General features: G+C 45.1%; 1 protein-coding gene across 3 annotated transcripts in view; it reads left to right on the forward strand.

The window, feature by feature from the left end:
* Nucleotides 1-26,401, forward strand: part of HSPH1 (heat shock protein family H (Hsp110) member 1) — a 571,713-nt gene that overhangs the window by 286,499 nt on the left and 258,813 nt on the right. For all 3 annotated transcript variants that reach the window (XR_011194596.1, XM_069202180.1, XM_069202181.1), the window contains exon 12: nucleotides 24,999-25,118. Coding sequence is in view for 2 of the 3 variants with exons in the window: in XM_069202180.1 (XP_069058281.1) it covers nucleotides 24,999-25,118 (120 nt within the window). In the remaining variant the exon portion in view is untranslated. The remainder of the gene's footprint in view (nucleotides 1-24,998; nucleotides 25,119-26,401) is intronic.

Raw genomic sequence — 26,401 nt, forward strand, 5'->3', positions numbered from 1 at the left:
GAAACTCAAATAGCCTGTTGGAGTCTTGAGATTCATTCTAGCAGATGTTAAAACCAATAAGTATTTGGCAGAAAGATTGCAAAACTGTCATTCAAACAATTAATATGGGAAATAGTGAGTGTAGATGGCCAACCTTAACTATCTAGAAAACCATACTGTATTAAGTTTGAAAATATAACAAAAATGACAGGGTTGGAAGTAACAGACACAAGATTTTGGGCCTATGTGTTACTGGCAAGTTCCTTAATTTTGAGATGGGCTTTTGTAGGTCCTTTGCACCCGCAGACACATTAAGTGAAATGGGTGATTAACAGCTGTGACCTGCCCTTAAGGACGGAGGAGCCTTTTCCCCGCCATCTTTTTCCCCAACCAGAAGAGTGTCTGTCAGGCTGAGCTAAGGTCAACCTGACCTAAACTGTTCATGTCCAGGTCAGACAGCCAAACGCTGTACTTGCACTAAATGTGCTGGTGCTAAGCTGTCTGAGTTGAACATCACTGGCATAGCGTTTGGGGTTATCCCCCGTCATGACGAGGGGGAAGCATCACTGATAGCCTTGCACCTGGGCTCTTCAATTTAAAGCCTCGAAAAGCACAGGCTGCGTGTCCATCCGTGACTTTTGTCACAAAGTGAGGTGGGTTCATAAGTCTTACTAACCCCATACTACTCTGTATTGAGTAAGGGACTGCTGCTTCCTCTCATTGGCTGACCCATAAAAAGGTAGCACATATAAACGCCTTTGAATGCATCTACGTCTCAAAGCCCACGATCCAGGAGCATTCTGTGTCTTATACCAAAAATTAAAGGTTAAAAAAAAGTCCATCTCAGATTGCAAAGAGGCTGAAATTTTAAACGTATGTCCTACGCTTTTATAGTGCTGTTGTTTGACATGCTGCATTCTAAAAGTATGGTCCTCATTCACCAGTTTCTTTAAGATGGTAAGTACCAATTCAAGTTCAGTATGTTTGCTGGCAAGTTGTTACATGTAATGCACAGAAGAGGGTTAGACGATCAAGTAAATCACATGGGCTGAATGACTACAATTATATGTATTTTCTGAACACAGTAATACAATTGTGCAACAGTACTTACATGAAATATCCACAAAAATAATTGTATAAACCCTTAAAACTTTAGTTGCTAGCCTTCACCTCATAGATTCAAACAAATTGGTAGCTTAATTATACAACTGAAACTTTAAAAAATGACACAAAGCCATTCCGCAACCCTTGCAATGAAATAGCTTGGACGAATCAGTGTTCCAATGATCCTTCTCTTCTTCTGGGTATTTTTACGAAATTGGAGACCGCAAATTAGCTACTTCTGTTTTGACTGTAATGCCAATTGCAATTTGACTGTGACCGTAAATGTGCATTGTTTTAATCCTTAATGGGTGTCTTACTATTATGAAAAGGGTTTTAATTGCTCAAGAGTGATAATGTTGTGTTGCCATCCGACATAGTTTTTTTTTTTTTTTTTTTAGACAGCACCACTGAAGCATCTATGATGTGAGTTTTTCTAAAGTAATTGTATGTATATTTATTTTCTGGGTTTTGCCTGTAAAATAGGACTATTGTCATTAGCTGTTAGTAGATACGTACCTATAAAAACTTGTTTTGTGACTAGCTAAAAGTATAACGAAGCGGCTATAAAAAAGCTACTTGGCGGCGCTGTTGCCATAGAAAGAGCTAAAGAGGAAAATCCCAGTGCACGCAGGGGCTGATGCTATGGGAGATCATAGCGAACACAGAATACCCTAACGAAAGAAAGAACAAAAACAGAGATATTAGTTGCTCTCCTTGACTTCAGTGGAATGACCAAATTAAAGTAAATGAAGATGCATGGAAAACGTGGGACTGGGTTGCACAGTTTGGAAAGGAATTGTGTATAAAGTACAACTATATTTAAAAAAAACAAGAAAAAAAAACAAACAAAAAAAACAAGTGTTGATGCAAGGCTAATACATTGGGTGGAGAGCACTTAATGATATTTTAAAAAATGAATTCCCAGTAGATACCAGGATCGAACTAGGGGCCAGGTGTATCATGAAGGCCTTTTGCGATTCGGAAATAGCAATTTTTAAGAAATCACTATTTCCGACTCGCAAAATGCCATGTACCACATTTGCGAATCGGTAATAGCGATTTCTTAAAAATCGCAAATGCTATTACTGAATCGCAAATTGCGATACCGGCCCCATTCGCACCTGTGGGCCTGTTGGCCCATATGTGCACATTTTTTGCATTTCCAAAATTGTGATTTCTTAACCAGAAATCGCAATTTTGGAAATGCAAAACCCCAGGGTGCTGGGGGCCTAAGGCCCCATCTGCTGCATCCCATATTTTTTGGGGGGGACATGTAAGGTGCACACATGCCAAAAGGGCATGTGTGCTTTACATGTACATTTTAAAAATGCATTTTAAATGCATTTTTAAATTTTGCACATGGTTACCACCAGGTTCAACCTGATGCTAATTAGCGATTCCTAAATGCCCAAATCTCATTTAGGAATGGCTTCATAAATGTGCTAAGAAATCGCAAATAAGGAATCCTTATTTGCGATTTCTTAGAGAGTCGCAATTTGTGACTCTCTAAACAGGGTTGCAATTTTAAGGAATCGCTATTTTTGCGATTCCTTAAAATTACGTTCAGAATGTCTTTCATACATTCTGAACTGGCTTTTTGAATTTGCAAACGGGCATTCGCACCGTTTGCGAATGCAAAAAACCTTGACACATCTGGCCCTTGGTTCTTACATATTTGAGACTTGCACACTACTATTGTGCCACATCCTCATAGCGTTCAGATGAGAAAGTAAGTTAATCCTAGGCAAACCTTGCTTTTCTCCCTCCTGCAGCACCTTCGGGCCCCATGGGTTCAGCAGATGCCCCAACTGGACTCCTGCAAGCGGGCTCACCCATGGAAGCTTTTAGGCCCTTTTGATCCGTTCCTTGATCTGGATTGGCTCTTTTCACGAGTCCACCACTTTCACTGGAGGCTGTACCAGTGGCTCTGTTCCCAGCACTGCCGACACCCTCTGCAGCCTCAAGCCCATCGTCATAGCAGACTGTGATACAGAGCTGCACCAGTGTCATCCTATGTTGACTGGCACTGACTGGAGCAAGACACTCTGGGTTAGAGGCAGAGCCTCCCTTGTTTGACAGGCCATGTGGGATTATGATTGAGGCAGATCTCATGATGCTTATGGCTATCCTGGCCACTTGGAGGATCCCTTAGCCAAGGATAACTGGTAGTAGGAACTGGCTCTTGCCAGTGGTCTGGCTATCTCCCCAGACACTGGCTTATTCTCTCCTAGTCTGGCTATGGACGAAGGGGCTTTATTTGCCATGGTGGAGAGGAAGGGGCTGAGCTCCTAAATCTAATTCTGTTCTGGATGGTGTTTTAACCCAGGCTAGCCCCACCAGAACCTCTTTTCCCCCTTAATGAAGCCCTCCCTGATGTTTTGCTAGGGGCCTGGGCCAAGCCCAGCACAGGCAGTCATATGCACAAGATGATCGCCTGCCCCCACACCCCTGCTCCTGGTGATCCAGCCTTGTTCATCCATCACCCCACCCTGAATAGCCTGTTTGCCCAGGTCTCCATGTTCAAAGTCAACCCTGGTGTATTCCCTAGAGCAGCACCGGATTGGGGTTCTGTGAGGAAATGGTGTGTATTATATGGTGTGGTTATGCAGCCTCACAGTGTAATATTTACCAACCCCTTTAGGACCCTCAAGTTTTGTCTGTCAAACCCTCAGCTCAGCCCTGGGTAGTTGTGGCACTGAGCAGCAAGGCATACACAGAGGAACAAGTGTAAGGCATTTAAAAGAAACAAAGCAATCAAAGAAGAAATTGAAACGATACTCAAGAAATCCAGCACCAATTTATAAAAATAGACTGTAATTTAATATACATTGTTAGACACTAGAACAAAAAAGAATCCATTGGAGGGTTCTGGAGATGTGGGTTTTACAAGTAATATTAAATAAAGCACTTCCACTCAACCACTATCAAGTCTTTGCAAATTAAACAAATCTGACACTTAACCTTTTCAAGGAAAATGTGCTTAAGTGTCAATTAAGGGTGAGCCAAACTCAGAGTTTCACTCAGGAATTCCACGGAGTTACATAAAAACTGGCAGATCCCATGGAGTTCCACAAGCAGGTGAAAATTGGTATGTCACGCAGAATTTTAGGAGCTTGTTCTGAACCGAGATAAATGCGGACGGCACCACACAGTGCACCTGAGGGCACTGCTGCTCAACTTTTACAACTGCATGAGTAGATTTTCTACTTGAGCGGCAGCTTTCCCAACCCGAACGGTCGAGACCGCCTGTGTTTACAAAATCTTGCAAGGTGTCCACCTAGCGCCCAAAAATCATGCTAAGGGATGCCAGTTCTTGCACACGCTTACCAAATTATGTTGGCAAGCTGTGCTCGATAGAAAAACTCTGCCACGCTGCGGTTGACAGAATTTGGCCGTAACTCTGAGTTAGCTTAGCGGAGTTTATCGGCCACTTGTAGTGTCCATGCAGTCAGGTAGAAGTATTAGGGGCGACCAACTCTGGTAGGGACCTAATCGGGGAGGGGGGGATCAATGTCCTTAGAAACAGTTAACCTTCACAGAAGAAGCAGCCCTTCAGCAGTTCCAGGCACTTTGTACGCATTGCAGTGGATTCCTATGGAGTGGTCCTGGTGCAAGGGGATGAAGGATGCTGTGGGTGGAACACGGTCACAGTGAGTCTTCCTACAGGGATTCCTCGGTCAACGCAGATGAGGGGGTCCTGGTTGCAGGGTACACTTCCCACGAGCTCCTCTATGGTCTGCCTGAAGTCCAGTCGCCCTGTGTCGCAGTCACTGGCCAATCCTTCATGGGTCAATAACTCACCTTCTGAAGAACCCAGCCACTGCCCAACAGCACTTCTGGTCTCAGCAATCTGTGCTTCGGGTCCTGGTTCTTGGTGCTGAACAGCAGCGGTGGTAGCAGCTTGAAGACTTTGGGCTACCATTTTGCCCCTGCAAGCTTCTTCAGCTGTTGTGTCCCTGAGCTGGCCCATGGAATTTTCTTGGCTTGACTGGGCTCTGGAAACGGCTTCTCCTTGAGCAGGACACAGCAGGCACAGCCCTTCTCCTCACTTGCCACCAGTTGTTGCAGGTACAGTCTTCAATGGTGCAGCCTCTCGTGCTGGTCTTTTGATGCAGCAGGGCAGTCCTTGTTCAGGCCTTCTTCCAAGTCAGTTGAGATCTGAGTTATGGGTGCCCTATTCATGTTCATAAAATAGCCTCAGGGTAGGATGTAGTTGGTAGCAAATAGACTACCAGGTTTCCTTCCACCTGATGGCGATGTCCTGGGAAATGTGGCATCAAGCTATTCCAGGATGCAGTATTCTGCCCACTCCCTACATGGCGAGAACCCTCCCTCGACAATTAAAGTTCTCTTGTAGGGGATTTCCATGTATAGTCATAAGCACTGAATAGTTCCACACGCCTGTGGGGACCCCAGAGCACTGCTGTTCTGAAGTGTATTCTTAAGTGTAGATGTTCGCCTTTCTTGAGGAAGGCCTGCAAAGTCACTTAAGAATGTCAATGTGCAGCTTAGAGGAACAGCTACAAAGGCCAAATTTGTTCATTCTTTTGGTTGAAAAAAGGATACTGTAGTTTAGATATACATTTAAAAACATGTTTATTCTAGAGATGAAGTAGAAAACATCTTTCACAAGGATGAAACAATGCAGGGCAGTGTAGCCCATATGCTGCCATTATACAGAATGTAAATAGAGCTGTGCCTTTAAGAAGAGAAATACTTCCTGTATCCCATCATGCATAGCAAAAGGCAGTTGCCTCAGTTCTTTTTTCCGGCTCCTTCTGACAGGACCCTGAAGCATTGAGCTCCACCTATTTATAGTTTTTTTTACTAGAATTCAACTAAAATCCTTTGCATTTCTGTTTCAATCAATGTTTTTCACCCAGAGTGAATGTTTTCTGTCAAATTCTGACAGAAATTTGAGGCTTTTTTCCACAATATGCCTTCTCTTTTTGATAAGTGCCCTAGTTGTGGCAGGAAAAAGGCCAAAACAGACCCGCATCAAGTCTGTATTATTTGCCTGCCGTCATCTCATAAACCTGATGCCTGTGACATTTGTAAAACCTTCTCCAGGCGCACCCTTCGTGACAGGGAGAAAATTTGTCTTCAAGCCAAGGAGGACAGTAGACAGAGGAGACAATCCACCACAGAGCGAGGAGAAGGTCAGTCTTCTACCAGGGCTCTCACTTTGTCCTCTGGATCTGCTTCCAGATCTGCTCAAAAACCTCACAGGTCCCCGACGACGTAGAGAGCATCAACGTCGAGACAAGCAACGGCACCGACATGCTCGCCGTCGAGAACCAGCTTGCCGTCGAGGAAGAGCCATTGCTCGCCGCCGAGAGCGTTATCATTGAAGTTCCCTGTCCAGGTCACAGTCGACGTGAAGGGGAAGATCGACGTCGAGGGACAGTACTCGCCGTCGCAGACGATCAACGTCATCCCACGGACGTCAAGGCAGATCGCCGTCGAGGGGTTCTCAACGGCGAGAGGAGTCAACGTCGAAAGGTACACGTCTGCGTCGTACTTCGACGTCAAGAAGATTATCGGCGTCGAGAAGGCATTCAAAGACCAATGAGTCTATACCACCTTGAAATCCTCGGCTTCTCTGATTCTCTTGCCACCTTCACCTCAGCCTTCTCCTCTACCACCGACACCTCTGGCATCTACATCTCCGCCGGTACCTCTTTCGGAGGCCGCCCCAGTGACTCCTGCAGAATCCACGAGACAATCATGTCATTCTTCGAGACGTTCCTCTGCGTCTAGACACCATCATCTGCATGACTCGGATCACAGGTCTCCTCGTTCCCACCATAGACACTCCTCTTCATCCACAAGAGATTACTCTCCGACGTTATCGGACTCACCATCTCCGAGAGTTTCTCCCATAGATGATGTGAATACTTTTCAAGAGGTATTAATTTGCGGTGCTACCAAGCTGAACATCCCTCTGGCAGTACCCACTCCAACAACTTCTGTCATATTTGAGACATTACACCAGCGATCTTCGGCTAGACTATTACTACAGCTGGTCCCAGGGTTACTTGAACCGGCAATGGACATTTTCTTTACGCCGTCCACAACCAAGACTGCTCCTTCCAGACTCATAAAGAAATACCGCCCTCCGGAGCAGCACCCTTTATTTCTGAAAGCGGATCCAGCGCCCGATTTGGTGGTAATCGTGGCTGCTAAAAAGTTGCATTCAACATCTCCGTTGTCTTCTTCTCCACCAGACAAGGAGAGTAGAAAAATTGATGCCGCAGGCCGCAAAGTTTGCTCAACCTCAGCCATCACCATGAAAGAGGCTAGTGCCACTGCCCTGTTGGGCAGGTATGATCGCGCCCTTTGGGATTCTGTGCTACAATTTGCTGATTACCTTCCTAAAGACAAAAAGGAGGATTTCTTGGAGATTGTAAACAAAGGCGCCATGGTCTCCAACCAAGTGATTAGTGCGGCTGCAGACTCTTCCGTGTTATCTGCACATAGTTATTCTCATGGCATATCCTTAAGAAGACATTCCTGGCTACGCCTTACTTCACTCAAGCCAGAAGCGCAACAGAGGATACAAAACCTTCCTTTTTCAGGTTCCACTTTGTTTGGGTCTCATGCTGACGACGAGATGTCTAGGATGAAGACAGAATTAGACACTCTGAAGGCAGTGGGCATCGAGAAGCCAAGAGAACGGAAAACATTCCGTCCCTACCACCGGAGATTCTTCGTTCAAAGGCTTCAAACACTGCAGTGGATGCCTCAGAGATTCCAGCACCAGCAACTCCAGAGACCTTTTTCGTCCCAGCGAAAACAAACAAGGGGTAGCTCCACACCACAAACCGCCCAAACAGGTCGTCAAACATCAGCGTCTAAACCCTGAGTCCTCACTTCCCCCTCATCCGTTACCCACTCCAGTAGGGGGAAGTATTTTGCATCATCTGGAAGAGTGGCAACGCATAACATCAGACGCCTGGGTTTTGAATATTGTACAGAATGGCTATTGTCTCAGGTTCATAAACCCTCCGCCTTCTGTTCCACCCAAACCAGTGAAATACCACCTCAACGCTCTAAAAGTAGAAGTAAGAACCCTATTACAAAAGAAGGCGATAGAACCTGTTCCTATGAACCAGCAAGGAAAGGGTATCTACTCAAGGTACTTCCTGGTACCAAAGAAAGACAAGCACGAGTTCCGACCCATACTCGATCTAAGAATAGCCAACAAATGGATTCGCAGAGAAAAATTCAGAATGCTATCCTTACACCAAATCTATCCCCAACTTCATCAAGGCGATTGGCTCTGTCAAAAAAACATCGGAAGTTCTTAAGATTTCTCGTCGGAAAAAGCCATTACCAGTATACAGTGCTACCCTTCGGCCTCAAGTCAGCACTGAGGACGTTTTCCAAATGCATGGTGGTGGTGGCAGCCCATTTAAGAAAACATAGGATCTTCGTCTATCCCTATCTAGACGATTGGCTCATAAAAGCATCCACATACCTAGAGGCCCAACAGCACTTCAATTGGACCTACCATCTACTCCAGAGACTGGGTCTTCAGGTCAATCTCTCCAAGTCCACGACATCACCTGTACAGAGGTTGCACTACTTAGGCGCCATCATCAACACCACTCAAGCAAAGGTGTTTCCTTCGGAGGAACAACGTTTATCAATCCTCCAGAAGTGCCAGCTGCTCGAGAAAATCCCTCAGGCCACTGCAAGAGTGATATCCTCTCTCCTGGGGTCGATGGCGTCATGCATCTATCTCACTCCCAACGCTCGCCTCCATATGAGACCTTTACAGGAGTGCCTAGAAAATCAATGGAATCAACTAGTATACGATTGGGAGAGCAGCATCCTTCTTTCTCCCATGCCATTCAATCCCTCAAGTGGTGGTGTTCTCCGAGCAATCTCCTGAAAGGGATGCAATTCCACCAACAGCCTCCCACTCAGACCTTAGTCACGGATGCATCGCTGCTCGGATGGGGAGCGCATATGGATCACCTTCAGATTCAAGGCTCTTGGTCGCAGAGGGAAAGACTATATCACATCAATCTCCTAGAGTTACGTGCAGTCCATCTTGCACTCAAGGCCTTCCTCCCCGCATTGACTGCGAAAGCTCTGCTTCTCCAAACAGACAACATGGCCACCATGTATTACTTGAACAAACAAGGGGACACCAGATCCAGGACTCTGTCTACGGAGGCCCAAACTATTTGGCACTGGCTTCTAGCCAGGAACTTAACAATAGTAGCAGCTCACCTTCCAGGCATACAGAATGTCCAAGCAGATGCCCTCAGTCGAGCAATGGATGAAAACCACGAGTGGGTTCTGCACGACGACGTCGTCCACTCCATCTTCTCCATGTGGGGTACCCCTTCTATAGACCTATTCGCAACCCCAGAAAACAAAAAATGCCAAGACTTCGCCTCCAGGTACTACCATCCAGGAACATTGGGGAATGCCCTGTGGATAAACTGGTCAGGAAAATTTCTTTACGCCTTTCCACCGCTTCCCCTGATACCGACAGTCCTCCTCAAGCTATCCCACTCCAACACCAAGATAATTCTCATCGCCCTGGAGTGGTCACGCTAGTGGTGGTTTCCAGACTCCGACATATCAGATTACCTTGTAGCCCCGACCTTCTCACGAAGTTTCGAGGCCAGAGGAGACATCCCAACCTCTCGTCTTTGAATTTGGCAGCATGGCTCCTGAGCTAGTGCAGTATGGTCACCTTAATCTTCCTCAGGACTGCATGGAGATTCTAAGGGAGGCAAAACGCCCTTCTACAAGAACAGCTTATGCCTTCAAATGGAAAAGGTTCTGCATATGGTGTTCGGACAAGAACTTTGACCGAACGACATGCGGAGAAGAAGCTATTCTTTCATATTTATTACACCTGGCGAAGTCTGGCTTACAGTTGTCATCAATCAGAGTACACACTGCAGCACTAACAGCATATAGAAAAAGTCTTTCCCAAACCTCTTTCTTTAAGATTCCAATCATAAAAGATTTCCTAGAAGGTTTAAAAAAGGTTTTTCCTCCTATTAGACGTCCATCTCCTCCATGGAAGCTTAATATAGTCCTTTCGCGTCTGATGCTACATCCCTTTGAACCCATACACAAGGCATCCCTCCAGCATCTTACATGGAAAACTGCCTTTCTTGTAGCAATCACTTCAGCTCGCAGGGTTAGTGAGATCCAGGCCCTTATACGGTTTTTCATTCCTCAAAAGTAGTAATGAGAACACATCCTAAATTTCTACCTAAAGTCATTTCAGCCTTTCACGTAAACCAGACCATCTCCTTACCGACATTCTTCCAAAATTCATCTACTCCTGCTGAGAGAACCCTACATTCTCTCGATGTAAAGAGGGTTTTAAAATTTTACTTAGATAGAACAAAATCATTGCGCAAATCACAACAGCTGTTTATTAACTATGGCCCAGTTAGGGCAGGTCTGGCCACCTACAAACAATCCATATCCAGATGGATTGTCTCATGTATCTTATTCTGTTATCAGTTAGCAAATAAATCCCTCGATGGCAGGCCTAAGGCCCATTCCACTAGGGGTAAAGCAGCAGCTGCTGCTTTGATGAGAAACATTCCGTTAGCAGAGATCTGCAAAGCGGCCATATGGAGATCTGTCCACACCTTTACTTAGCATTATTGTCTTGATTCGGATGCTAGGACAGATGCTCAGGTTGGACAGGCCTCTCTTAAGAATCTCTTTGTGTGATTTATTGTTTCTTTATTGTTCTGTCTACTCCACCGCGGTTATTGGGATGGGCTTGCTAATCTATTCAGTGCTTATGACTATACATGGAAATCCCTCTACGAGAGAAGGAATAGTTTCTTACCTGTAACTCCAGTTCTCTCGTAGGGGTATTTCCATGATAGTCCTAAGCAACCCTCCCGCCTCCCCGGTGGAGTTGACATGATAATAACTAATAATAGTAATATTAAGTTCGATGGCATCTGTCGCTGTAGATACACATGTTCTGCATAGCTCGCCATCTGGTGTTGGGTCGGAGTGTTACAAGTTGTTTTTCTTCAAAGAAGTCTTTCGAGTCACGGGACCGAGTGACTCCTCCTTCTGTCTCCATTGCGCATGGGCGTCGACTCCATCTTCGATTGTTTTCTTTCCGCCATCGGGTTCGGACGTGTTCCTGTCGCTCCGAGTTTCGGAACGGAAAGTTAGTTAATATCGGAAGATTTTCGTCGGTATTGTTGCGTTCGGGATCGGCGTAGTTAGAGTCAACACCGCATCGAAGATCGACGCGCTCCGGTGCCCTTCGGGGTAGTTTTCGTTCCCCTGTCGGGGCCTGGTCGGCCCGACCGCGTGTCGAACAACGTCGATGGAACGGACCCCGTTGCGTTTTTGTCCCAAATGCCACAACAAATACCCGTATACAGACCAACATTTGGTCTGTAACCTGTGCCTGTCGCCTGAGCACAGTGAAGAGACTTGCGAGGCCTGTCGTGCGTTCCGGTCCCGAAAGACACTCCGTGACCGTCGAGCCAGGAGACTTCAGATGGCGTCCACGCCGACAGCGCACCGAGAGTTCGAGGAACAAGAGGAAGAAGAAGCCTTTTCGATCCACGAATCGGACTCCGAGGAATTCGACGATCAAAGAACCGTGAGTAAGACGTCGAAAACACAGAAGAAAAGTGACAAGGCCCAGTGGACGCCACTGCCACCAGGCCATGGCTCCACCCATATATTCGGTGACCGACCATCGGCACCGAAAAAGGCCAAGACAGTGGCGAGATCGTCCGACTCCGGACGAGACACCGGCACGCAGCCTTCTCGGGATCGAGAAAGTGCTGGAGAAAAGCAACGACACCGAGATGGCGGTGTAGAAGCGGCTCGACGCCGAGACAGCGGCACCGACGAAGATCGACGCCGCGAGGTTTCGACTCCAAAAAAGAAAAAAGCCACCTCGGAGCCGAAAAGAGATACAGGCAGGGTTTCGGTGCCGAAACAACCCGTAACTGACCCAGGTCCAGGCTCTTATACAGAGGAACAATCACTGTCCTCTCAGATGCGAAAGCATAGGTTTGAGGAAGAGCTGCAATCCACCGAAGTAGACCATACGCAAAAACTTATTTTCATACAGCAGGGAACAGGAAGAATAAGCACCCTTCCCCCTATTAGGAGAAAGAGGAGACTGGAGTTTCAAACAGACCAGGCGCCACAAACAAAGATGGTGAAAAAGGTGACTCCGCCACCCTCTCCTCCACCTGTTATTAACATCTCACCAGCGCAAACTCCGTCACATTCCCCGGCTCACACCACCATGATCCAAGGTGACCAGGATCAAGACGCTTGGGACTTATATGACGCCCCAGTGTCGGACAACAGTCCGGAGGCATATCCAACAAAGCCCTCACCACCAGAAGACAGCCCAGCATACTCTCAAGTGGTGGCTAGAGCAGCACAATTCCACAACGTAAACCTCCACTCAGAACAAGTCGAGGATGACTTTTTATTCAACACCCTCTCCTCCACCCACAGCTCCTACCAAAGCCTGCCTATGCTGCCAGGTATGCTTCGGCACGCAAAGGAAATATTTAAGGAGCCGGTCAAAAGTAGGGCAATAACGCCAAGGGTGGAAAAGAAGTATAAGGCACCTCCTACAGACCCTGTTTTCATCACCACACAGCTGCCACCAGATTCCGTCGTAGTAGGAGCAGCTCGGAAAAGAGCCAACTCCCACACATCTGGGGATGCACCACCCCCAGATAAAGAGAGCCGCAAGTTCGATGCAGCTGGGAAAAGAGTCGCAGTACAAGCTGCAAACCAGTGGCGCATCGCTAACTCTCAAGCACTACTTGCGCGCTATGACAGAGCCCATTGGGATGAGATGCAACACCTCATCGAGCATCTTCCCAAGGAACTACAAAAGAGGGCAAAGCAGGTGGTTGAGGAAGGGCAGAACATATCAAATAACCAGATACGTTCTTCTATGGACACAGCAGACACAGCTGCAAGAACAATTAATACATCTGTGACCATTAGAAGGCACGCATGGCTAAGAACGTCTGGGTTCAAACCAGAGATACAGCTGGCAGTGCTCAATATGCCATTCAACGAAAAACAACTGTTCGGACCAGAAGTGGACACGGCAATCGAAAAACTTAAAAAAGACACCGACACTGCTAAAGCCATGGGCGCACTCTACTCCCCGCAGAGCAGAGGAACCTACAGCACCTTCCGCAAGACACCCTTTAGAGGGGGGTTTCAGGGTCAGGCCACACAAGCCAGCACCTCGCAGGCAACACCGTCCAGCTACCAGGGACAGTACAGGGGAGGCTTTCGGGGCCAATACAGAGGAGGGCAATTCCCTAGGAATAGAGGAAAATTTAAAAGCCCAAAAACCCCTACAACCAAGCAGTGACTCAGATGTCACTCACCCCCTCCACACAACACCAGTGGGGGGAAGAATAGGTCATTATTACAAAGCATGGGAGGAAATAACTACAGACACTTGGGTCTTAGCAATTATCCAACATGGTTATTGCATAGAATTCCTACAGTTCCCTCCAAACATACCACCAAAAGCACAGAATTTATCAAAACAACATTCCGAACTCCTGGAAATAGAAGTTCAAGCACTATTGCAAAAGAATGCAATCGAATTAGTACCAAACACACAAACAAACACAGGAGTCTACTCACTGTACTTCTTAATACCAAAAAAGGACAAAACACGGAGACCAATCCTAGACCTCAGAATACTAAACACCTACATCAAATCAGACCACTTTCACATGGTCACGCTACAAGTGTTATCATTGCTAAAACTACAGGACTACATGACAACCTTAGACCTCAAAGACGCGTATTTCCATATACCAATACATCCGTCGCACAGGAAATACCTACGGTTCGTATTCAAAGGAATACATTACCAATTCAAAGTATTGCCTTTTGGTTTAACAACCGCACCAAGAGTCTTTACAAAATGTCTAGCAGTAGTGGCTGCACACATCAGAAGGCAGCAAATACATGTATTCCTGTATCTAGACGACTGGCTAATCAAAACCAATTCACTAACAAAGTGCTTACAACACACAAATCAAATCATACAAACCCTTTACAAACTAGGTTTCACCGTCAACTTTGCAAAATCCAACATTTTGCCTTGCAAAGTACAACAATACCTGGGAGCCATAATAGACACAACAAAAGGAGTAGCCACTCCAAGTCCACAAAGAATTCAAAATTTCAACAAGATCATACAACGCATGTATCCAACACAAACAATACAAGCAAAGATGATATTACATATCCTAGGCATGATGTCTTCATGCATAGCCATTGTCCCGAACGCAAGACTACACATGAGGCCCTTACAACAGTGCCTAGCATCACAATGGTCACAAGCACAGGGTCACCTTCTAGATCTGGTGTTAATAGACCGCCAAACTTACCTCTCGCTTCTATGGTGGAACAGTATAAATTTAAACAAAGGGCGGCCATTCCAAGACCCAGTGCCACAATACGTAATAACAACAGATGCTTCCATGACAGGGTGGGGAGCACACCTCGATCAACACAGCATACAAGGACAATGGAACGTACATCAAACAAAACTGCATATAAATCACCTAGAAATGCTAGCAGTTTTTCAAGCATTAAGGGCTTTCCAACCAATTATAACTCACAAATACATTCTTGTCAAAACAGACAACATGACAACAATGTATTACCTAAACAAACAGGGGGGGACACACTCAACGCAGTTGAGCCATCTAGCACAGAAGATATGGCGATGGGCAATTCACAACCACATTCGCCTAATAGCGCAGTTTATTCCAGGGATCCAGAATCAACTTGCAGACAATCTCTCTCGAGATCACCAACAGGTCCACAAATGGGAAATTCACCCCCAAATTCTAAACACTTACTTCAGACTCTGGGGAACACCTCAAATAGACTTGTTTGCAACAAGAGAGAACGCAAAATGCCAAAACTTTGCATCCAGATACCCACACAGGCAGTCCCAAGGCAATGCCCTATGGATGAACTGGTCAGGGATATTTGCCTACGCTTTTCCTCCTCTCCCTCTCCTTCCTTATCTAGTAAACAAATTGAGTCAAAACAAACTCAAACTCATTTTAATAGCACCAACTTGGGCAAGGCAACCCTGGTACACAACACTGCTAGACCTATCAGTAGTACCCCACATCAAATTGCCCAACAGGCCGGATCTGTTAACACAACACAACCAACAGATCAGACATCCAGATCCAGCATCGCTGAATCTAGCAATCTGGCTCCTGAAATCCTAGAATTCGGACACTTACAACTTACCCAAGAATGTATGGACGTCATAAAACAAGCCAGAAGGCCGTCCACTAGGCACTGCTATGCAAGTAAATGGAAGAGGTTTGTCTGCTACTGCCATCATAATCAGATCCGACCTTTACACGCAACTCCAAAGGACATAGTGGGTTACTTGCTTCACTTACAAAAATCTAACCTAGCCTTCTCTTCCATTAAAATACACCTTGCGGCAGTATCTGCATACCTGCAGACTACCTATTCAACTTCCCTATATAGGATACCAGTCATTAAAGCATTCATAGAAGGCCTTAGAAGAATTATACCACCAAGAACACCACCGGTTCCTTCATGGAACTTAAATGTTGTCTTAACAAGACTCATGGGTCCACCTTTTGAACCCATGCACTCTTGCGAAATACAGTTCCTAACCTGGAAGGTTGCATTTCTCATCGCCATTACATCTCTAAGAGTAAGCGAAATTCAGGCGTTTACAATACAAGAACCTTTTATACAACTACACAAAAATAAAGTCGTCCTAAGGACTCATCCTAAATTTTTACCAAAGGTTATTTCACCGTTCCACCTAAATCAAACAGTGGAACTACCAGTGTTCTTCCCACAGCCAGATTCCGTAGCTGAGAGGGCACTACATACATTAGATGTCAAAAGAGCATTAATGTACTACATTGACAGAACGAAAAACATCAGAAAGACTAAACAACTATTTATTGCATTCCAAAAACCTCATGCAGGAAACCCAATATCAAAACAAGGTATAGCCAGATTGATAGTTAAATGCATCCAAATCTGCTACCTTAAAGCAAAACGACAACTGCCCATTACACCAAGGGCACACTCAACCAGAAAAAAAGGTGCTACCATGGCCTTTCTAGGAAACATCCCAATGCAAGAAATATGTAAGGCAGCCACATGGTCTACGCCACACACGTTCACCAAGCACTACTGTGTAGACATGTTATCCGCACAGCAAGCCACAGTAGGTCAAGCCGTGTTAAGAACATTATTTCAAACCACTTCCATTCCTACAGGCTGAGCCACCGCTTTTGGGGAGATAACTGCTTACTAGTCTATGCAGAACATGTGTATCTACAGCGACAGATGCCATCGAACTGAAAATGTCACTTACCCAGTGTACATCTGTTCGTGGCATCAGTCGCTGGAGATTCACATGTGCCCACCCACCTCCCCGGGAGCCTGTAGCAGTTTGGAAGTTAGCTTCAACTTTGTACATTTGTGTATATATATTATTTTAACCTTAAATAGGTACATACTTAGTCACTTCATTGCATGGGCACTATTACTACAACACAACTCCTACCTCACCCTCTGCGGGGAAAACAATCGAAGATGGAGTCGACGCCCATGCGCAATGGAGACAGAAGGAGGAGTCACTCGTTCCCGTGACTCGAAAGACTTCTTCGAAGAAAAACAACTTGTAACACTCCGACCCAACACCAGATGGCGAGCTATGCAGAACATGTGAATCTCCAGCGACTGATGCCACGAACAGATGTACACTGGGTAAGTGACATTTTCATAATGAAGGATTCAGACTTTTTCATGTCATATTACAAGCCTACAAAAAGAACTGAGGCAACTGCCTTTTGCTATGCATGATGGGATACAGGAAGTCTTTCTCTTCTTAAAGGCACAGCTCTATTTACATTCTGTATAATGGCAGCCTATGGGCTACACTGCCCTGCATTGTTTTATCCTTATTTTGAAGTTGTAAAAAGGTTTGTGAAAGATGTTTTCTACTTCATCTCTAGAATAAACATGTTTTTAAATGTATATCTAAACTACAGTATCCTTTTTTCAACCAAAATAATGAACAATTTGGCCTTTGTAGCTGTTCCTCTAGGCTGCACATTGACATTCTTAAGTGACTTTGCAGGCCTTCCTCAAGAAAGGTGAACATCTACACTTAAGAAGACACTTCAGAACACTGCTCCGGGGTCCCCGCAGGCGTGCGGAAATATTCAGTGCTTATGACTATCATGGAAATACCCCTACGAGAGAACTGGAGTTACAGGTAAGAAACTATTCCATCCTTAGCTCACACCTAGAAATGCAACTATTAAGACCCCCCCCAAACCCCCCCCCCAAAAAAAAGGTGGCAGCTTCCCCTTTGAAGCTTGCCTTTTACAGTGAACACCCATGTGGCTTCCTGCAGGAGGGAGTTAACGCCTCCCTCCCATGTATGACTCTGTTGTGTTCTTTCCAGGGTGTCGTTAACATGTCTCCCCAGGAGGGCAGAAAGCTGTCTGCAGGACAAGGCCTGTTTACATCAGTAAATGGGCTCTGGAAACCTTGGATAACTAAAGTGGCAACTTCTAAAATTGCCCTTTGCCCACCAATCAGTCTCTAGTGGCAGACTGGGAGTCATGTTTTACCTTGTCATACTCATGGGGCACAGCTAGTGCTGTAGTATGAGAGACAACTCCACCTACAGCCCCTAGGTAACTCTGATACCATATAGCAGGGTCTTGCATGGAAGTAGGGTTATGCTAATTAAGGACAAGAATTAGGGCAAACAAATTGGGGAACGGGGTAACCCACATGGTGTTAGACTCAGAGGAGGCCCAAGCTATCTTGTACCAGGCTATTGCCCATGGAAGGAATGCAGCAAAGTTCAGACTCGTTTCATCTGCACATCTGGCTGAGGTCAACTGTGATCACTGGAGTGTCCCTCTCCACCTTCTTTCAAAACCCCCACCCTAACTGCATCCTCTGAACCTCTTTTTTTTATTGGCCTCACAACATCATGGCACTTCCCATGCCACCCTCCTCAGACCTGTGCTTAATAAAAATGGCAGCCCTTTAACCATGGTGACTGGGGCAAATCAGTAGTGAAGTAAAACACTGTTCATCTCAAGTGTAAACCTCAAATTCCTTTGTGGATTAAAAACAAAAAAAATTCAATAGAGAAGTTGAATCACTTTTATTAGCTATAAAAACGTATTAAGCATATGCATGAGAACACATTGTATCACAATAAAGGTGCTCCAAAAAAATAAAAGAATCTGTGAAGGTGAATGAGTGAATTCAAGTGTACGGATGCTTATATACAAAGCATATATACAAAAACTAGGGACTGATAAGAATACAAGTTTCAGTCCTCTAGTACATTTGTCAACGTTTCAACCTTCTAAACATTACTATGTTAGGGTCATCATCGTCACTTAAGATCTAGGTAGCACCAATAAAAGATGATAAATAGACGTGTGGGTTTTTGAATCTCTTAATGCTTTTGCATAATGTTTCTGCAATGCAATAGGAAGTTGCATTGCTAGTTTACTTCCAACCCAAGGCAAAAACAAAGCGTTACATCAAAGAATTTGCTAGCACTGTTAAGGGGTTGTTCAGTGATGGCTCACAAACATCAAGCAGGGCAAATTAAAGAATGCACTTGGGCACCGTCAAGAGATCATTGTTAGATCGCTCGCAAGGATGCAGAGCTACAAGTTGGACGTCATCTGTACCTCCGACAGGGTACAGATATTAGAAATAGCTCATGGCTGCTATTCCTGCTACTTTATAGTGCCGAACTCAATTACTTCCAGTAAAAGGACAGTCAGAATGCTCAAGTTGGGTCAGGTCCTGTCTGCCTGGGAGGCTGGATTGTAGCATTGGACCTGCAAGATGCCTGTTTTCATATACCTGCCCTGCTGGCCCCTAAATGTGCGGTTCCGGTGGCCCACGAGCACTTTGTTTGTTGTGCTCCCCTTTAGCTTTACCAGCACCTCTTGTGTGTTCATAAAAGTGATGTCGATGATTGCAGCCCATCTGCAGAGGTCCGAGGTTCCAGTCTTTCCCCTCTGTCGACCACTGGCTGTTGAAGGCGGGCTCGCCCCACGCAGTTGTCATCCACTTCCAGACTATTGCAGACCTCCTGTATTTGATGGAATTCAATGTTAGGATGCCGAAGTCGCACCTGACGCCCTCTCAGATGCTCCCTATCATCTGTGCCATTTTGGAAACAGTGCAATTATTCACCTGTCTTCTCAAGCGGTGAATCTAGCATATTTTGGCTATGATTCAGATGTTTCAGCCTCTAGCATGCGTTGTGAGAACTGACTGTAAGGCTGCTGGGTCTCATGACCTCCTGCATCCTGCTGGTAAAGCAGTTACCATTGGTACATGTGGGCTCTGCAGTGGGACCTGAAGTTCCAGTGGGTGCTGCAGCAATGGAATCTCGGCAACTTGTTCCAGATATTGGAGGGAACTGTGAAAGACCTACAGTGATGCCTGAAACACTGCGATTGGAACAGCGACAGACCCCTCTCCCTTCCCCACCCAGATCCCACTGCAGTGACAGATGTGCCATTCCTGGGCTGGGACTGCCAAAGTTGGAGATAAAAGGACTTTGGTGGAGTCCTAGCTCCACATCAGCCTATTGGAGTTAAAAGTGATTCGCTTGGCATTAAAAGCTATCCTTTCTTCCATCAAGGGGAAGCTGGTTCAGGTGTTCACAGAACACACCACTGTCATGTGGTACTTCAAAAAGCTGGGCGGGGTAGTGTCTTAGAAATATCATCCATCCTGAGCAGCGAGCAAAATAGTCCAACCGCATCTCCCCCCTGTCCCAAATATTTTGTAATGTTGTGCTCCCAACCAAGGCTCCTGCCGCTCCCAAGGTGAAACCAAAAAAGGTCCAACGTTTATAGAAAACAATTGGAGGGGCACCAACAATATTTGAAAGAAAGGTTAAATCATCCAATCAAGTTGCTCCAATGCATCCTTTATTTTCTTCCATAAAACGAACAATAGCCAACGGGTTTCGTTCACCACATGTGAACTTCCTCAGGGCATTAATGTTTCATGATCATGAGGATCATTGAAATCTTCAAATCATATCAAGTTCACACATGTAACTGGTTGTATTCCATTGCAATGTCCCTTAATGTCACGTATAGTAACTCCAATTCAAGTCAATACCAATCTTTACAGCCACGATAAGCTCACATCGTGCCTGTCTGATAACTAATTAAGACGCCATGGTAAATATGTGGTGTCTTAGACTCTGTACAAAGAGCCCCTGCGCCTCTGATGTGGCAGGACTTTTCCTAGTTGTACAACATCTGGTAGGATCTCTGAACGTCCGGACGGGTGAACTCAGCAGTCAATGCCTTGGAGATTACAAATAGTGTTGTCATGCAGAGGTGGCACAAGGTCTCGTCTGTGAATGAGGAGAACCTTGGGTAGGTCTGTTCGCTATAGCTGAGAATGTGCACTATTGGCACTTCTGTGCGTTGGAGTTTTGATGCCAGCTCTCGCTTGGGGACTCATTTTGTCTGGAGGGGAGCTCAGGACTCCTGTGCAACTTTCCACAAATGCCACTCCTACCCAAGTTCTGAAATAAATTGGGACAGATCGCACTGGGCATAGAGAGTATGGTAGCCGAAACTCCTGAGCATGAGCATTGGTCATCCGATCAGGTGCCCCTTTTGGGAGGACCTCCTGTTGCAGCTATAGGGCAGGGTGCTGCACCAAAACCTGCATACACTCCAGCTTCATGTGTTGATTGAGTGGTGACAACAAAGTCATCAATCTCACCCCACCCTCTCTTCAAAGTCTATGAAGTCATGTTACCAGCCGGGTGCCCATCAACAAAGGTGTATATGCCTGCTGTTGGGATAAGTTTGTGGCCAGGTACACTAATAAGCATATTGATCCTCTTTCTGTACCCTTGTCTGAAGTTCTGCTGTTTGTGTTGTCTTTTGCTCTGACACACTTAAAGGGTATCTTTCAGCCATCTCTGCTTTTTTTTGTGGTTGCAGGCTCAAACCTCCCTGTTCATGTCACCAATTGTGACACAGTTCCTGAAAGGTCTCCAGCCAAACTTTTGTTATGCCCCAGTGCGACCACTAATTTGGATTTGACCTTTCTCATGTGCTCCCCTTTTTGAACCCTTGCACAGCTTCCCTCTAATCTACTCATGATCAAAACAGTCCTCTTGGTGGTCATCACATTGACCAGGAGGATCAGCGAGCTACAAGCACTTTCTGTGTATTCCTTATACACCAGCTTCTGCCAAGGCAAACTGGTTCTGAGAACACCGGCTTCCTTCTTGCTGAAGGTGGTGGCACCCTTCCACATTGGCCAGAGCGTCAGGCTGCAGACCTTCCTTTCTCTGCCTCACCCGTCTGAGGAAAAAATACTCCATTGTCTGGACCCAATAAAAGCACTGTTGTTCTCCATAGATCGCTCCACGGCATGCAGAGCAGATGATCCGCTTTTTGTCGGTCACTGGAGCGAAGAAGTGATAAACAGTGCAGAAAGGATCATCTCTAGATGGATTGTACTTAAAATCTGTTCACTGGCCAGGAAACAACCCCTGGAGTGGAGGGTTTGCAGGCTCATTCCACCAGAGCTAAAGCTATGACCACTGTTTTAGCTTTCGAAAGCCCCGTCCTGGACTTCTGTCAGGCTGTGAAGTGGGCATCTTTGTATATGTTCACTAAACCCTACTGCCTTGACAGTCATGTCCATTGTGATGGGCATTTTGCCAATTCGGTCCTCCAGGACATTTAAGTCTGAACCAGTTTAGAGACTCAACTCTGTGGGGGACATTGCTTTGGTATCTATTCTAAGGCAAGGAATATGTGACTGGGGGACTATCAGATTAACAAAATTACTTAGCTTTTGTAATACCTTATCTGGTAGCATTTGTCTAGCTGCAGGTTCCTTACTGACCCTTCAAATCTCCCTATTCTTTGAACAAGTTCATCCTACCTATAGGTCCCTTTAGGCTCTTAGTTCTGCATACTGGTCAGATCAGGATTCTGACATGGCTTTGTGGTCTTGGTGCAGAATTAGGCACAAAAAGGAACTGACGTCAGTATGCTGTGGTGGGGCCTTTATAGGCACCATGCACATCACTTCCAGTGCGGACGCCACTGATGTGAAGCTGATTAACACCATCTACTGGCATGCTGAGTTACTTCTAAGCATTTTCGGGATTCAGTCTGGAGCATGGAGAATATTCTAAAGTAAGGAGTCTATGGCTAGATAGTTTCTACCAGTTAGGTTGTTAAAAAGTAACTGGTTCTTTATGTAGATTTTGTGGCAGACTCCATACATCAGGGAACCACGGACTTCTTTTTGTTTTTGTTTTCCCAGTGTGAAAGGTATTTAGACCATTTTGCCAGTGCCCACTTTGGTCCTTATTTGAAGTCAAGCACAGCTTTCGCTTCTTCTGGTCAGGTCAGTCTAAGTCAAGATCTTACTATTATGGAGTCTTAACTCGTGCCCTGCTAAAACAGTCAAATCATCCATAAGGCACTTGTAAACTGCATCAACATGTGGCATTGCACAGGTTTTTTTCACCCAAACTTGTCTTCACCTGCTGAAAAAACTACTCTTGTGGCTGGTTATCAGTAGGTGCTTTAAATTCTATATAAGATCAAACCTTTAAATTGAATATTTCATTTGGACTTATTAAAAAAGTCATGCAGTCTCCAAATATATTGGATTTCAGCCTGCATCACTTATTCCATTGTAAAACAAATAACCTAGTTGCATTGTAAACCAAATCTGTCCCACAAACGTTTTCTGGTCTGATCAGAATCCAGTGTGGTTCAGGCTGTGCTTTTCTAAATTACCTTTGAAAATTCCTAATCCATGTGTGGAAGGAATGATCTAATGAACTAAGCAAACTGGCATTAATTCCATTCAGGGCTAGACGGGCCAAGTTGATGTCTTTTTGTCTTTTTTTAGCATACACGAACACTCTGTGATGCTGTTCCTGCAGCTTGAATATTCCCAAAAAAAATTAAACAAGTGTCCACAAAGTCTAATGTAACAAAGTAAGTAACTATTTTATCTGATACAGACATCTATCCGCAGATTCCTTACCTTTGAAAATCCTAGGCGTTTGACTGGATCCGGAAGATTTTTCATGAGCAGTACCCCTGCTTGCCGTTAGGTGGCTTCGTTCGGTTCTGTGTGGTAGCATTGCACGCGCCAGAATTGACATTGTGCTCCCCCATATAGGCATCACCTCAGCGCGCAGACGCTAGTTTTTTTCTTGCCCCACCAGTTAGTGCTGATCTGGAGAAGAGCTACCCCTCTGTCAGATTTTGGCAGAATTTTGTTTTTGTTTTGTCGAGTGTATTTTTCAGGGTATCGAGATGTCTCCAAGGAAGACAGCATTTAAACCATGTGGTGCCTATCACTGCACCAGCTTAAGGACTGTCTTTCTGCTCTGACCTTCTCTCTTAACGTCCCCTATTGTAAATACGTTTCTTAAAGGGCTTCTCCATATGTTTCCCCATTCGTCCTTCATAATGCCTCAGTGGGACCTTAATTTGGTTCTCATCTACTTCATGTGTGCACCTTTCGAGCCTCTGTACAATTGTTTCCTCTGGCTGCTTACCATCAGGACAGCCATTCTTGTGGCCATAACATTGGCCTAGAGGATGGGTGAGCTGCAGGCTTGATCATCCAAGCCTCCATTCCTGTCTGTTTTCGCAGACAAACTGGTTCTTTGCACTGGGGCCTCTTTCTTCCTGAAAGTGGTGACTCCCTTCCATGTAGGTCAATCAGTCACCCTGCCCACCTGTTATGCTCCTTCACAACCCTTTAAAGAAGAGAAGCGGATCCATCGTCTGAACCCAAAAAGACCGTTGTTGTCCTACCTTGCAGGCATAAGAGTTCCAGGTGGATGACCAACACTTTGTGGGGCATGTTGGAGCAAAGAAGGGTCAGGCAGTACAGAAGCATACGGTTTTGCAATTAGTAGATGTCTGTATTAAGATCTGCTACACCTTGGCTAAAAAGCAGCCTCCTGTGGGCTTGCGCACCCATTCCACCAGACAAAATGCTGCAACCATGGCATTTGTTCGTTGAGTTCCAGTCCTGGACATCTGCCAGGCAGTAACATGGGCATTTCTGTACACGTTTGTCAATCACTACTGCCTGGACAGTCAGGTCTGCAGGTACGGGAATTTTGCACGTTGGGTCCTGCAGGACTTTCTAGTTTAGAAAATGTGTCCGCAGCCCACCACCGGGGATGGTATTGCTTTGGTATCTATTCAAAGTTAAGGAATCTACGGCTAGATGTCTCTCTCAGATGAACAAGTTACTCACCTTCGCTGACACATTATCTGGTAGAGACAATATCTAGCTGTAGATTCCTTACCGACACATGCATTCCTCCCTGCTCTACGGAGAGAGTTCTAGGGTTAGGGATGATAGCTTTCAGGGACCTAGTTTGGACACACCAATCAGTGCACTTCCTGGCTCTGCACTCCTGGTGAGTGAAGCCGTGAAAAGAAACAGACGTACAGTTGCCGAGGTGTTGCCTAAATATGGGTGACCTCGATGTCTATTCCGGCGTGTACCATGCTGACGCGCGGAATCAATAAAAGCCACCTATTGGCATGTGGGGTACTGCTCACAATAAACCTTCCAGATCCAGTTTGACACCTGGGAAATTCAGAGGTAAGAAATATGTGGTTAGATTCTGTCTCTACCCGATAATTCATTACCATAGGTAAGTAACTGTTCTTTAAGTAATAGCCAAATTTTCTTCCTTCTTCTTGTGAGGGTGAATTGAAGCGTTAGTTATTCTTGAAATGTTTTCCATGCAGAAGTCAATCCATCCTTGGTTTTAATTTCAGAACAATAGACAAGAATCCAATGAGGCTGGAGCACAGTCCCAGACAAAAACTGATGGTGATCAAAATTCCTTACCTCCTGAAAAGACTAGCGAAGAAGACACAATGACCAACATTGAGAAAGTGAGTGACTCCTTAACTCTTTTTCTGTTTCACTTGGCTATTCCTGACACTTTGACTACAGGTATTCCTTATAATAGATAAATCTAGCTAATGATTTTGCATTTAATGAAACAGATACATTCTTCAAAAATACACAGTAGTCTTGATAAAAACAATCTTAGAATAATTCATACCTATCTAGGCTCTGTTGAAGTCCGAGCTTAGTATTTATTTTTTTGACGTTCAAACTGGGATTCTTTTCAAACCCACCCTGAGCTGTTATTCTCTTTAAAAACATGCTGTTTTACTGGCAAATGTGTCACCAGTGGTGAATGCCTACTGCTTTAAAAGAAGTAAACTCTTTGTTTGCCTCCTCATCCTAGAAGGTGAAATATAAATAAGGTATAAAATGCTATTTTGGAACTTTATGCTTTTGTGTTTTTGTTTTTGTTTTTACAATGTGATCGATGGATACAGATCCGTACCTCTCATCCATGTGTGACAATGACATTTGGACCTTATGTTCATGCCAATCTGCTTCAAAAGGCTCCAGGCAAAGATTTGCCAAAACCATCATGGCCATAAATGCCTGAACAACATATACAAGCCTAAAAAGAAGGGTATTAGGCCACACGAGTGGCTTCCGTTTTATAAAAAAAAAAAAATGATTATCATATTCAGAGGCAAAGCCACAAGGCGCCAATTAGAGAAATACAAAGCCTCGCACTTCATCTAGCTGTACCCAATAGGTTATTTTTGGGGAAACAACCTCATGCTTAGTCACTGCTGCTCATTCTTTGGCTGACTCTGTGGGATCTGCCTCTCCCGAAACTACTATCTCTCACAAGATGCTGAAAGTACTTGTCTTTATCAGCACCCCTTTTTTTTTACCTGAAGTTTTTGCTCCCTTTACTCACTGTTAGATATGTTTGCTTCTCTTCTTCAGTATCCGATTCTGCAATTTCACGTCTTGTATGAGGCAAATAACTTCCACCTGTAGTACCAGGAAAATCTCAAAACAAAGGAAGGTCTGAGTAGATTAAACAATCTTTACTGAGTCCTGAGTCTGAAGCTTTACTCTAACATTGTCCAGTGGTCCTGCAATATTTGGTTCTTTTGGGTTATAAACAAAAAAAAGAATCCTAACAAACAATTTGTCACTGCCCTCTCTGATGAGGAGCATTAGTAGGAATTACAAAACTTCAGTGGGTTGGGTGCCTTCTGTAAGCTGGACTTCCTCACCACGAGCCACACAGACAAATGTTTCAGTAATGTGGCCATGTCCGAATACAGGTAAACTTGTT

The sequence above is a fragment of the Pleurodeles waltl genome, chromosome 8, assembly GCF_031143425.1.
Source record: "Pleurodeles waltl isolate 20211129_DDA chromosome 8, aPleWal1.hap1.20221129, whole genome shotgun sequence".
Classification (NCBI taxonomy): Eukaryota; Metazoa; Chordata; class Amphibia; order Caudata; family Salamandridae; genus Pleurodeles; species Pleurodeles waltl.